At 43.0% G+C, this 14489-nt stretch overlaps 1 protein-coding gene and 1 non-coding gene across 2 annotated transcripts; both read right to left on the bottom strand.

Annotated features, from left to right (window-relative positions):
* Window positions 1–379: 379 nt before the first annotated feature.
* Window positions 380–483, bottom strand: LOC123324955. The gene has a single exon (XR_006540132.1). It is a non-coding gene; the product is annotated as a U6 spliceosomal RNA (small nuclear RNA).
* Window positions 484–5635: 5152 nt separating this feature from the next.
* Window positions 5636–6579, bottom strand: LOC110571856 (olfactory receptor 1F12-like). Its single transcript, XM_021680039.2, is given in 2 exon segments — window positions 5636–5667; window positions 5670–6579. Coding segments are annotated over 2 exon segments (942 nt in total).
* Window positions 6580–14489: the final 7910 nt, after the last annotated feature.

Raw genomic sequence — 14489 nt, 5'->3', positions numbered from 1 at the left:
ATCTTCCTCCCCCTTAGAATTAGTTTCATTATGATTGCTTAGCTAGGCGTAACTAAGATGAGTAGTCACTTTATCATGAAACCCCAGAAATATTCCCACAATTATAAAGATTGCCATAAACAAAATGAAAGAGAATAGCAGGAGCCAGCTGTGGAGTCTCCTGTTTTCAGGATCGTCCCCCATACTTGGACCTTGTCAAACAGCATGAGTAGCTTGGCTCACGCCATTATTATGCAAAGATAGCAAAAATAATAATTCTTATCCTTCTCCCCCCACTGGATCTTTTCTCAGTATTTAATTTAATTTTAATTCCAGTGAGTTAGCATACAGTGTTATATGAGTTTCAGTTGTATAATCTAGTGATTCAGTGATTCCATACAAAAATATAGAACGCTTCACGAATGTGCATGTCATCCTTGCACAGGGGCCATGCTAATCTCTGTGTTGCTCCAGTTTTAGTATAAGTGCTGTCAAAGTGAGCACTCTTCTCAGTTTTAGTATCTATTTCCTTTCCACACTTTTATCCAAACTGTTCCATTGTCCCACACAACTTAATGTTCATATGGAGTTGACTCTAAGTGCCAACTAAGGGGAGATCCATTCCTAGACCACCACTTGTATAGATCATATCATTGTCAGAATAACTCCATTCATACAGAACATACTGACCCCTTATCTCAACATTGGATCGTTACTCAATATGTATTATGTTCTTGCGTTTCATTTTCCTTTCCTAATTTACTAAGTGTAGCAGCAAAAAAGAAAAAAAGAATTAGATTAACCCCAACTAGAGACAGATAGCAAAGACATGCAACTTTTCACTGAAGATGTTTAACAGAGATTTCAATTTTTTTTTTTTAAAGATTTTATTTATTTATTTGACAGAGAGCCAGAGCCAGAGAGCACAAGTGGAGGGAATGGCAGAGGAGAGGGAGAAGCAGGCTCTGCACTGAGCAATGTGCCCGACGTGGGGCTCGATCCCAGATTCCTGGGATCACGACCTGAGCCGAAGGCAGATGCTGAACCATCTGAGCCACCCAGGCGCCCCTCAATTTTTTTTTATCTCTTAGTTTGGATGTGGAGAAATTGGAAAACTTGTACACTTTTGGTGGGAATGTAAAATGCAAAAAGTAAAAAAAAAAAAAAAAAGCAAAAAGTGCTTTGCAAGACAGTTTGGTGGCTCTTCAAAAACTGAGAACTAGAGTTACCATTATGACACAGCAATTCCACTTCTGGTATAGACCCTAAAGAATTGAAAGCAGGGACTCAAAGAGATATTTGTACACCCATGTTCATAGCAGTGTTATTCACAATAGTCAAAAGGTGGAGGCAACCCAGGTGTCCATCAGTGGATGAGTTGATAAAATGTGGTTTATTCATACAATGGGTTATTCAGCCTTAAAAAGGGAGGGAATTCTGACATGCTACAGCACAGATGAAACCTGAAGACATTGTGCTAAGTGAAATAAAAGGACAAGTGCTATATGATTCCACTCACATGAGGTACCTAGAGTAGTCAGATTCATAGAGACAGAAAGTAGAAGGGTGGTTGCCAAGTGCCGGGAACAGAAGGAATGGGGAGTTAGTGTTAGATGGGGGCAAAGTTTCAATTTGGAAAAGGAAGAGTTCTATGGATGGATGGTGGTGTGGCTGCACAACAGTGTGAATGTGTTTAATGCTACTGGCCTTATCAAGTTAGAGAATCATTGGTGATATTGGTGAGATCTGTTTCGGTGGCATAGCCGGGGGGTGGACGGGGTGGGGAGGGGAAAGCCAGATCCCAGGGGGCTTTGAATTCCACTGAGTTCTCACAGATACAGCTACCCACTTGAAGATCAAATAGGCATCTCAAACTCTTTGTTTTCTCTCCACCATCCAAACCTCTTTTTTTTTTTTCTCATCTTAGTGGATAGATCTTACATTCCCTCAGTTGCTCAGGCCAAAAAGCCTAGAGCCCGCTCTCTCATACCCCGAATCCAAACCATCAGTAAATTCTGTCGATTCTATTTCAAACCACACACAGTCTAGCAGCTTCTTACTACCTCCAGCACTTTCAGGTCTGAGCCACCATCTTCTCTCTTGGACGACTAGCAGGGAGCTGCTTCTTTTCTTTCCATTCTATAGTCTCTTCATCATAAAAGAACTTTAGAAAATATAAGTAAGATTATTTCACTTCTCTGTTCAGAACTTTCCAAAGGCTTCTCTTCTCGGAGTAAAAGTCAAAGACCTTACTTAGCTAACAGTTCTTTCTGGAGCATGTTGGCCAACATGCCAAGAATGCTCCCTAATCTTAGGGGCTGTGCTCTTGTTCCCTGTGCCTGGAACCCATTTCCTCAAGACTTTTTACGACTTTATCTCTCTCTTCACGTGAGTTTCTGTCTTGAGAGATCTTCCCTAAGTACTTGTGATATTTTTAAAACATGTCTGCGAATTCTTTGACATTCTTCCCATCAAGAGTTACAGTCTAATTCCTTTCCCCTTGAATATTGTCTGGCCATAGTGACTCACTTTTAACAAATAAAATATGAAGGCAGTGATGCTGTTACTCCTCAGGCTGGGTCATGAAAAACAGTGCTTGGGATGCTTGCCCTTGGGACCGAGCCATCATGCTGTGAGGAAGCCCGCGTCACAGACAGGCCACACATAGATACTCCAGCAACAATAGCCCTAACTGTGGTCCTCGCTGACAGCCAACATCAACCCTTCGATACGTGAGTGGGGAATCCTTCAGGATAACTCCAGCCTAAGCCTGTTTGTCTGCAACCACATGACAGACCCCGAAGGAGCGTTGCCTAGCTCAACACAGCCACTCCCAGAAAGATGAGAGATAAAATAAATGATTGCTTTTATTTTTTTAAGTTGCTTTAAGTAATATTTTATTGAGTGTTTACTATTTATTACAGGCATTTTATATACAAGAATTTGCCTGAACTCTATAACAGCCCTGGTTAAGTAGGCATTATTTATTTTTTATTGTTTTATTATTACTTTTATTTTCAGCAGACTCCTCGCCCAACATGGGGCTTGACCTCATGACCCTGAGATTAAGAGTCACGTGCTCCATCCATCGACTAAGTCAGCCAGATGCTTCAATGATTGCTGTTATTTTAAGCCACTAAATTTGGGTGGTTTGTTTCTCCGCAATGGACACTTGAAGCACCACCCTGCCACAATTACTCTCCTTATCAATTGCTAGTCCCTGACCTTGATATGTTTTTCTTTATGGCACTTAGAGCTTTCTGACATATTTTATGTATACTTGTTCTCTCTCTCTCTTTTTTTTTTTTTTTTTCTGTTCTCCTCCCATTGCCCTGGAACACCAGCTGCATGAAAGTAGAACCTTTGTTTTGTTTGCTGATATATCCCCAGTGCCTAGAATGTAGTACCTGGTACAGAATTGTCACTTGAGCTCAAATTGTATGTGTTAAGTGGATGTAGCTGTGGCCCTTTGGTGTGGAAAAGGCATACAGTGTGAATGAGATGTTGGCGTGAAAAGATTTTATGTGACTTGGAAAATGCCATATAGGTGATATTTATTATTCTCATTATTCTTTTTTTTTTTTTAAGATTTTATTTATTTATCTGAGAGAGAGAGAGAGAAACAGCATGAGAGGGGAGAGGATCAGAGGGAAAAGCAGGCTCCCCACTGAGCCGGGAGCCCGGTGTGGGACTCGATCCCAGGATTCTGGGATCATGACCTGAGTGGAAGGCAGTCGCTTAACCATCTGAGCCGCCCAGGCACCCTATTCTCATTATTCTTGAAGATACTTCCACTTTATTACTAGTGGTACTTAATAATGCTATTTTAAAAATGTAGATAATGGAACTATTTTTCTTCCTTTCTTCTTGAATATTTTTAAAAATTAAAATTAATGTTCTGGTACGTTCATGGGATTGGGTTTATGCTGCCAAGTCTGTGAGGGTGGTTGACGTCAACATTTCTTCACATCATTTTTACAGGTTTGAGGTGAGATTTTGTTGGTATTGTTGTGGTTTTATGGTCAGAGTCCCAGGAAAGCCTATCCTGCCCTGCCAATTATCCCAGCTCCTGAGGGCTCCTAAGGAAACAATATGCTCAAAGAACAATAGCAAACTTTGAGCCAGAGTGCCACTTTGTTAGTATCTGAGTTACACCCAGTAACCTCCATCGTGGACCCACTGGTCAAAGGTTAGCTGGAAAATGGTCTAGGCCTACCCCCTCCCACTCTTAGTCCCAAATCTGAATTGAGGATCTGCGTGCTTAGCCATGGTGTATACATAGAAAGAGGGGTGACTCGTCCCAAAATGGGGACTCCAAGGAGACCATGAATAGAAGAGGAATAACCAGGGGCAGGCTGGAAGGAAGGGGGCTTCATCCCTGGATGTTAACCCTTTAGGGCACACTGCCCTTCATAAAATATGCACCAGTGAACTCTTTAGGTTCTGACCAGTTGGATTGGTAGCTCTTTTTTCTTGGAGGGGGAGGGGGAGATAGAAAAGGTATTGGTTAAGACTAAATTATGGGGGGAGAGGACATAAGTGTTCTTTCTGCAGTGTGTGCTGCCATTGTCCTGGTCGTCATCAACATCTATTACCAGCGTACTTTTATTGAGTCATTATTTTAAACCCAGCACTATGATAGAGTCTTCTGAGGATGTTTCTTAAGATGAATAGGACCTTTTATAAAATTTAAAAAGGACCCAGCCATCCTGTTTGGAGTGGAGTTATGGTGAACATGAATCATGCAAAGCCAGGTATGAAAAGGATTGACAGAATTATATGGCGTTCAAGGGGAGAGAAAATACTGTCTCTTGGTTGGGGAGATGTGAGGTGGCTTCATGAAGGGCATGGTATTTTATCTGAGCTTGAAGGACACCTGGAATTTTGATAGAAATGGGCAAGTTGGGCCTGCTGGAACCACAGAGTAGAGACTAAAAAAGCACAGTGTTTGGTAGAATGGTGAATTTCAAATGGACTGGAGTCAAATGGCCAGTAACTGTGGTGCCAGGACTAGCGGCCCCAGTGGGTTGGACTTTCTGTGTAATGTTCTTTCAAGCTCTACCATACCCCTTGCCACCTGCTTAGGTGTTCAGCTGAGATATTGCTGCAGGCATTCCTGATGCAAGTACCTAGAGTATGGAACCCCACCCAGCAGCATCCAAGGCCACGAGTGGGATGGCTTTGAGGACAATCAAGTCTGTCCCCAGAGCTAGATTCAACCCAGAATGTGGGGATGGTGGTTGAGGAAGTGGGGATGTAGCAGAGGAGTTTAGAAATTGCGATGCATGAGGGTTAAGGATTTTGAGGACCTGGGGGTGTCTGGGGCTCTCAGAGGGCATTCCTTTGGCATAGGCTATCAGCACAGGCCATAGATTCCTATGAGTTCACCTTTTTCACGTGAACCCTCTCCAGAAGGTCTGTAGATAAAGCTAATTTGCATTTGTTTATGTGGTTCTGTCTTTAGGGGAGAGTTTATGTCCCTCAGCAGTCTGTGCGGGGGGCCAAGAAGGGACTTGCAAATTACTTATGGAGTAATGAGAGGACTCCCTGGCCATGGTGACCCAAGACAATGAGGTCTGTGTTTTTCCAGCCTTCTATATGTGGAGCCTGTCCCTGGTTCATCCCATTCCCAGCACAAAGGCCCTGAGAGGGGCTGTCATCGCCCACAGGATAAAGCCTTCCCTCCAAGAGTTTTCTTAGAGCTCCCTTCATGTCCTTGTTCCTCAGGCAGTAGATGAAGGGGTTCAGCATGGGTGTGACCACCGTATACATCACTGAAGCCAGTGATTCCTTGTCAGCTGAGTGGGAGGATGAGGGATTCAGGTAGACCCCTGTGATGGTCCCACAGAAGAGAAGGACTACAGTGAGGTAAGAGCCACAGGTGGAAAAGGCCTTTTGTTTGCCCCTGGCAGATGGGACCTTGAGCACAGCAGACACAATGTGGGTGTAGGACACAAGAATGCCGAGAAAGGGGATGAGAACAATCAAGCCCCCCACCAGCAGAATCATGAGCTGGTTGAGCTGGGTGTTAGAACAGGAGAGCTGGAGCAGGGGAATAAGGTCACAAAAGAAGTAAGGGATGACGTTGCTGGCACAGAACTCCAGCCGAGCCATGAGGACAGTGTGTAGCAGGGAGTGGAGGCTGGCAATGAGCCAGGAGCTCCCCAGCATCAGGGCACAGATTTGCAGACTCATCATGGTGGAGTAGTGCAGTGGGTGACAGATGGCCACGTAGCGGTCATAAGCCATTGCTGTCAGGAGAAAGTTGTCCATGTTGGCAAGCAAAATGCAGAAGTAGATCTGGGCTAAGCAGCCACCATAGGAAATGGACCAAGTCTGCATCTGGATGTTCACAAGCATCTTGGGGACTGTGGCAGAGATGAAGCAGAAATCCACCAGGGAACGGTTGCTGAGGAAGAAGTACATGGGCGTGTGGAGGTGGGAGTCTGAGCCAATGGCCAGGATGATGAGCAAGTTCCCTGCTGCCCCGGCCAGGTACATGACAAGGAAGAGCCCAAAGATCAGCTCCTGCCTTTCAGGCTGGCTGGAGAGCCCTAGGAGGATGAACTCAGAGGCGCTTGTCTGGTTTTCTCCCTCCATGATTGGCTGGTCCTGCTGAGAGATCCAGAGCAGGCACAGGCTATAGGGAATAGGGGGTGGCACCCATGCCTCCCTTCTTCCCTCATACAACCCCTCAACTCACATCCGGCTAACTGACATCTCTCTGTTCATTTGGTATGAAATCCAAAGAAGGCTCTCTATCTACCAAAGGAAAAGCTTCAACCAGGGAGTCTTCTGGCCCCAACAGACCTCAAAGTCAGAGTTTTAATTATTTCACTACCAAAATGCTCTGATCCCAAACCTGCAAAGCCCCATCTGCCATCCCTCTAAGGAGAATCCTTGTGACATATGGCCAGGGACTCAGTGGTGCTAACAAACAAGGAGTGCTTAGGGTGTTTTGCCCCCCAAACTTCTGTTGTACTCTCATTCTTTGATTTGAGCAACTGATGTTGTTTCACTATTAAGTAAAGAACTATAGTTTCTTCTTACTCCCAAAAAGATTGCCACCTGAAGGCCCTTTCTCTACAGAATTCTGGAACCACAATGGCACATATATAGAACCAGGGGGTATTATTTGTACATACCCTCCTTCCCCTCAAATACTTTGTCTTCCTTTGTTCCCCCAGTCACATATGGCCCAGGACTTAGGGTGGTCCAGCTGCCGCTTATCACGGGCTCTGGGTTACCTTGGTCCTTGTGATAATGATGTGGATGGAGTACGTCAGGACAAACCTGGACAGAAGAGCCTGCTGACTGGGACAGCTCAGCCAACCCTTCTGTCTGGGCTTATCCAGGAAAGGACTTGCCTCTGGAGGGTAAGAGTTGTCCCTGCAGGTGACAAAGAGAAACTACAAGTGTAACATTGCCCAAAGGAATGGAATGGGGGAAAAGAAAACAGTAGGACCGCAGAAACTGGACTCCAGAAACTGGAGTTCATGATAGTTCAGTGTGAGCTCAGCTGAAGTTCCATTAGATATAATATCAATTATTTTCCACTGCTTCACAAGACATAGTTGGGATTTGGGTCCTGTGAGAATGTAAATCACAAAGAGGGAGGGGGGGAAGGAAGAACTTGAGTCAGTGTGCTGAGCAGGGATGGGGGAAGAGCTGACGGGGGAAATCAGTCTGGAAAAGCCATGGGGGCAGGGTTATGACCCACCTGGAACTGGGCAGGGAATGACAATGGGAAAACGGTCTTGGGCGGTTGCCTTTGTCCACCCCACCATTTTGCTGAGGTGGAGCCTGCTTGGAGCAAAGAAACTTACCAGTGCAGGTGGGGAGGGTAAAGGAGGGATGGAGATTTTGGCTATGCTGCAGATCCCAGTTGAGTTCTCGGCCTGTTCCTTAGTGTGGAAGATAAACGTGTTCCTTCAATTTCACTGCTTTGATTTTCTCCAAAAGACCAAAAAGTGCTACCAGGTGAACTTAGCCTTGGGGCTTCTGTGTAAATGGGTCAGGGCTTCCTGGAGTGGCCAGCGCTGGGGCAGGAGAAGGGGCATGTGGAGCAGGTGGGATGGGGCAGGGACGTCGGGGGAGAGGATCACCTGTACTGGGAGAGATACATTTTGAGACGGGGAGCTGTGGCGTGTGTCGTGGCAAAAGCTCTGTCCCTTCCTTGACTAGTACTCCTTTCCAACCAGGGTGACACCATCCTCTTTTCCTTCCAATCCTCCACTTCCCCGGAGATGTGGGAGAAGAAAAATTTCTTGTTACTACTTCCCACTCGTTAGGAAAGTACTCTTCCCAAGTACTGCCTATTTGAAGAAAACCCAAGCTAAGAGAGTCTAACTTGAGACAAAAAGGATTTTTCTCCTGGCTTCTGGATCATTCCTGTCAACATCCAGACATCACCCAGTTTTGAAAATCCACCCTTGGCCCACATTCCCCTCTGGCTGTCAGCTCACTTCTCTACTCCCCCTTTCCAGAAAAGTCCTCAAACTATGTCCAGTATGCAAACCATAGTTCCCTTCTTCCTGTTGCTCATGAAGCCGCCTTCTGAGGCTTCCCCACAATCCATGAAACTTACCTGGTCAAAGCCACCATTGCCACATCTGTGGTTGGTCCTCAGGCTCCATCTTACTAAAACCAACAAGCCGCAGTTGGCACATCCACCTTCTGGAAACACATTCCCCACTGGGTTCAGAGCGCAGTTTTGTTGTGGCACCTTTCCTGCCTCACTGGTTTCTTGCCCTCGGTCCTCCTCATTTTCTGACCAATCATATCATAAGCTCATGAGGGCAGGAGCTTTATTTTTATGTATTGCTATATCCCCAGTTTCTAGAACCATGCCTGGACTAAAGGAGACACTCAATGATTTTATGCTGTTGTTGAATGAAGGGATAACTGTTCTTAATGTTCCCTTTCGTGACCATACATCTTTGAGATTGGGTGAGACCTTAAATATAGTCCTTCTTCACCTGATATCAACTTCGTGTCTCCCAAATGTCACTACATTTACTTATCACCTATATTATTATTTCGTTAATACTCTTATTTAACTCACTGATTTTGTTAATTGAAATTCATTTATTAAAATGAAAATTTATGCTCCATGATACATAAGAAAACAGTATCACTTACTGAATTTTAGCTAGACACCATTACCTGCAGAGAGTTCTCAGTCTGAAACCTACTTTTCCTTGGTTAAAAAAGGAGAATGTAAAGTCCCAGGGAGGAGTTGGGAAATAGCACCTGAGGATTTCTCTGAGAGGGAGTCAGAAGGGTTGAGGGAGAACTCAAAAAGGAATCACTTTCTCACCAAGTGATTTGATGCTACTTGTCTCCATCTTTGTAAACCACCTAATGCCACTACTCAGACCCCCGTAGGTACAGGCTCTACACTGCACTAACTCATACATACCTGGACTCAGACACCTATTTGTTGAGATCTGATCCTTAGCCAGCCAGCGCACAGACTGACCTTGTGTTCTGCTTCAGCAGCAGTCCTGCATCTCTCTCTCTGGTGACCACCACAACTCTGGGGTTTGTGTTGGCTTGGATACGGGACCTGTTCTGTGAGAGCCCAAGGGGTGGAGAAAATGCTTGTCATTGACTTTGGAGTCCTCATGTTTAATTTTACCCAGTGATTGAGCCATAATTAGCTCTGCTTAAATAATTTAGAAGGGGAAACAAGTTAAAATGTAGATAATAAAACTAAAATCAAATGACCCAGAAAAAGAAAAGTTATTTAAGCAGAAATCTGATAATTGATTCTTTGAAAAAGAGTTAATGAGCAATATCAGTTTTGATAAACAAATGAGAATGAAAATGAGAATGAGGTCAGGATTTGGAAAATTTAATAGCTAGTACAAAAGATTTATATTTAAGTTGACTATTATTTTCAATTAGAGGCTAATATATCTTTTTTTTTTAATTCTTTTTTCTTTTTAGATTTTATTTATTTATTTGAGAGAGAGAGCACAAGCAGGGTTGAGGGGCAGGGGGAGAGAGAGAAGCAGACTCCCCAGTGAGCCAGGAGCCTGATGTGGGGCTCGATCCCAGGACCCCCGGGATCATGACCTGAGCTGAAGGCAGATGCTTAACCAACTGAGCCACCCAGGCACCCTAGAGGCTAACACATCTTATCAAATAAAATAGATGACTACTCACAAATATGCTCAATAGCCCCCAAAATGCAAAAAGAATTAGCATGAATATAACACTAATGGAGAAAGAAATACAAACTTATTAAACAGTCTGACTCCAATGAAGAAAATATTCCAACCCTCTAAGGACCAATTAGTTCAATAATAAAAGTATAAAAATAGAAAATTATGACATAGTAATAATCTGTAAAATGGATTAATAATATCTGCATACAGGGGTTGTTATGAACATTAAATGAGGAAATACCCATAATGTGCATAGAACAGCAGTGTTGCACACAGTTGGCACCCACTTAACTTGGCTATTGTTATTCTGTTATTATTCTTCAATTCATTTTTAGAGGCAAATATGATTTTAAACTCGAACTAAACAAGATAATGAAAGGAATATTTTAGACCAATTTTGTTTACAGACGCAGATGCAAATGCCCCAAGTAAAAAAATGTGCAAGCCAAGAAAACAATGCATTAAAGGAATTATCTGTCAGATTCAAGGAAATCCATTACCTAGTTTAACACAAACAAAATACCAACTACTGTAATGAGATCCAGATAAATTTGTCAAAACCTTATAGATTAGAACTCTGAAAACAGTAGTAATGCTTTTTTTCTTGATAATGATAAGCGGTGTATTTAAAAACAAAGGTCAACATCATGTTTTTTGAAGACTTATACTTTTTCCCTAAAAAGAAGAACAAAATATGGGTATTCTCTGTTTTCATTTCTTATTTAATATCTTGCTAGAAATGCTGGTGATGGCTATCTGGAAAGAAAAAAGAAATAAAAACATAACTTTTTGCAAAATATCTATCTTATAGCTAAGCTATTAAAAGAAATGAAGTCACTGCTAAAAATAAAGTTAGCTGAGCAGAGTTGTAGAGTGTAATGTTACACAAAAATTAGTAAATTCCTTACTAATAGATCAACAGTAAACCAACCGAGCCACCCAGGCGCCCTAAACATTAGTTTTTAAATTCTACCCCAGAGTCTATATCTTTGCAACTATGATGTATCAATGCAATGGAATATTATACAGATACTAAAAATGAAAAAAATGTGTTGATTTCTGGATATTTGTCTATGACATAGACTTTAAAAGCTGAACATAAAGTAGCAGGTACATACAGATGACATCTATGTACATCTGACAACAAAAATATGTTAATTTGGGGGCGCCTGGGTGGCTCAGTCGTTAAGAGGCTGCCTTCGGCTCAGGTCATGGTCCCAGGGTCCTGGGATTGAGCCCTGCATCGGGCTCCCTGCTCGGCGGAGAGCCTGCTTCTCCCTCTCCCACTCCCCCTGCTTGTGTTCCCTCTCTCACTGTGTCTGTCAAATAAATAAATAAAATCTTTAAAAAAAATGTTAATTTGGAGGGTAATGGGAACACTTTGAGGTTTAATTTCTGCTAGTGTTTTCCTTGCTAAGTTGCTTCCATTAAACAAGCTATAGGAATTAGGCCATTGTAGGCAGTCACCTCCTCTCCTTCTGAGCGTGTCTGAGCGCCAGCAAATATTTTCAGATGTCTCTTCCAAGGATAAGCATTAGAAGGTGTTGGAATTACTGGATAGGCCCTCACAGTCGGGAATGAGGGCAGGGCTGAGAGAGGTTGTCCCGAAATCTAATCCTACATGAGTTTAGGAAGTTTGTAAAGTGATGGGGTTGGATCCCTGCCTGGTTTCCAAGGTCCCCTACAGGTCTCTGATTCTGCTTGTCTTTGAGAAGTGGAGTGTCTTAGGCTTACACATTTTGGGGCATTGAGAGAAGAGTGTCTTCTTCTGCCCTTACATTATCACTGACCTGTTCAGTTGGTTTGATTTCTGCCAAGCCCACCCAAGGAAGCTGCCTCCTCCTGAGTTGCTCCTCCTTGCTAAGGAGAGGCAGATGGCTCCTAAGCTTCCTAGAGCCAGAGACTCAAGCCTGGGCCCCACTGGAAGCAAGATGCAGAGCAAGTGTGTGGGCGGAAGGCAGGGTGAGCAAGGAGGCTGAGAGAGCAGGGCTCATTCCCTGATTCTTGGGCCAAGGAGAGATGCGTGGGGCTCACACTTGAATTATTTGCAGGGTTGCCATTGGCCTCTAGGGAACAATACTCAGTGGGCATTGTTAAAAATAAATGTGCAGTAATTGCCTTGGGTCTGGCTGGGCCCAATTCTCCTGGACTCCAGACACATCATCTCCTTAGGGTTTTTCTACTGGAAAGTTACTACTTCCAGGGGTTTAATTTGTTACTTTTGTCTACAGGGAAAGCCTTAACATTTTCTTACTTTTTATTTTCCGTGCAGGGAATTCATGTTGTTTATTCAATCAGATTAGAACTCAGTGTTTATGTTGATGGTCATTTAAAAAAATTGTGATGAGGGCGCCTGGGTGGCTCAGTCGGTTAAGCGACTGCCTTCGGCTCAGGTCATGATCCTGGAGTCCCTGGATCGAGTCCTGCATCGGGCTCTCTGCTCGGCAGGGAGCCTGCTTCTCCCTCTGACCCTCCCCCCTCTCATGTGCTCTCTCTCTCTCTCTCTCTCATTCTCTCTGTCTCAAATAAATAAATAAAATCTTTAAAAAAAATTGTGATGAAATGCATATAATATCAAGTTTACCTTCTTAACCATTGTTTAGTGTACATTTCAGTAGTGTTAAGTATATTCATATGGTGTGTAACTAATCTCCAGAATTCTTTTCATCTTCCCAAACTGAAACCCTGTACCCATGAAACAACCTCCCATTCCTCCTTCCCACCAGCTCCCTGGCTACCACCACTGTCCTTTCTGTCTCTATGAGTTTGCCTACTCTAGACACCTCATATAAGCAGAATCATATAGTATGTGTCCTTTTGTGACTGGCCTATTTTACTTAGCATAATCTCCTCAAGGTTCATCAGTGTTGCAGCTGTCAGGATTTCCTTCTTTTTTAAGGCTGAATAATATTCCACCATATAGATATAGTCCATTTTCTTTTATCTGTTGATGAGACACTTGGGTTGCTTCTACCTTTTGGTTATTGTGAATAATACTGCTATGAACATGGGTGTACAAATATCTCCTTTAGATTCTGCTTTCAGTTCTTTTGGGTAGATTCCCAGAAATGGAATTTCTGGATCATGTGGTAGTTCAATTCTTAGTTTTTTTTTAGGAATCTCCAATACTGTTCTCCACAGCGGATGCACCATTTCACATTCCCAACAGTGCACAAAGGTTCCACTTTCTTCACATCCTCATCAACACTTATTTTCTGTTTTTACTTACTAAAGTTTATTAGGAACAAAGAAGAATCTACAGAGGGAACATCAATAAATATAAAATACGTGTGAAACTTTTAGGGAATCACACACAACGGTGTCAGCAAGTATATGCAAGCATGGGAGGGCACTGTGACTTGGACACTTCTACATATGAATTTATGGTCAAAGGGCTAAAACTTTGTCTTGCCAGAGGGAACTCAGGCACCAGCACAAGGTGGAATTGCTTTTGTCTTCTAAGGGCCTTCTTAACAATGATAATTGAAACTTTTGTAATTATTTTGTACAAGTGGGAGGGAGGTAGAGTGGATACTGTTTTATATATATACACACACACATATATACACATGTATATGTACATATATATGTTACATATGTATGTATATATATATATATATGTGTGTCCGTATATATAATAGTAGACATTCTAATGGATATGAGGTTTTGGTTTGCATTTCCTGAATGATTAGTGCTTTGAACATATTTACATGTGATTGTTGGTCATTTGTATATCTTTGGAGAAATGTATATTCACATCCTTTGCCAATTTTTTTTATTATGTTCAGTTAGCCAGCATATAGTACATCGTTAGTTTTTGATGTCGTGTTCAACGATTCATTATTTGTGTATAACACCCAGTGCTCATCACCACACGTGCCCTCCTTAATACCCATCACCCGGTTACCCCAACCGCCCCCCTTCTGTAACCCTCAGTTTGTTTCCCGGAGTCCAGAGTCTCTCATGGTTTGTCTTCCTCTCTGACTTGTTCCCATTCAGTTTTCCCTCCCTTCCCCTGTGGTCCTCCGTGCTATTGCTTATGTTCCACTTTGAGTGAAACCATATGATAATTGTCCTTCTCTGCTTGACTTATTTCACTTAGCATAATACCCTCCAGTTCCATCCATGTCGATGCAAATGGTGGGTATTCATCCTTTCTGATGGCTGAGTAATATTCCATTGTATATATGGACCACATCTTCTTTTCTTTTTTCTTTTTTTTTTTAATTTTATGTATTTGACACAGAGAGAGACAGTTAGAGAGGGAACACAAGCAGGGGGAGTGGGAGAGGGAGAAGAAGGCTCCTGGCTGAACAGGGAGCCCGATGCGGGGCTCGA

The sequence above is a fragment of the Neomonachus schauinslandi genome, chromosome 5, assembly GCF_002201575.2.
Source record: "Neomonachus schauinslandi chromosome 5, ASM220157v2, whole genome shotgun sequence".
NCBI lineage: Eukaryota > Metazoa > Chordata > Mammalia > Carnivora > Phocidae > Neomonachus > Neomonachus schauinslandi.
The sequence above is the reverse complement of the archived record's forward strand: the minus strand, read 5'-3'. Positions and strand labels throughout refer to the sequence as shown.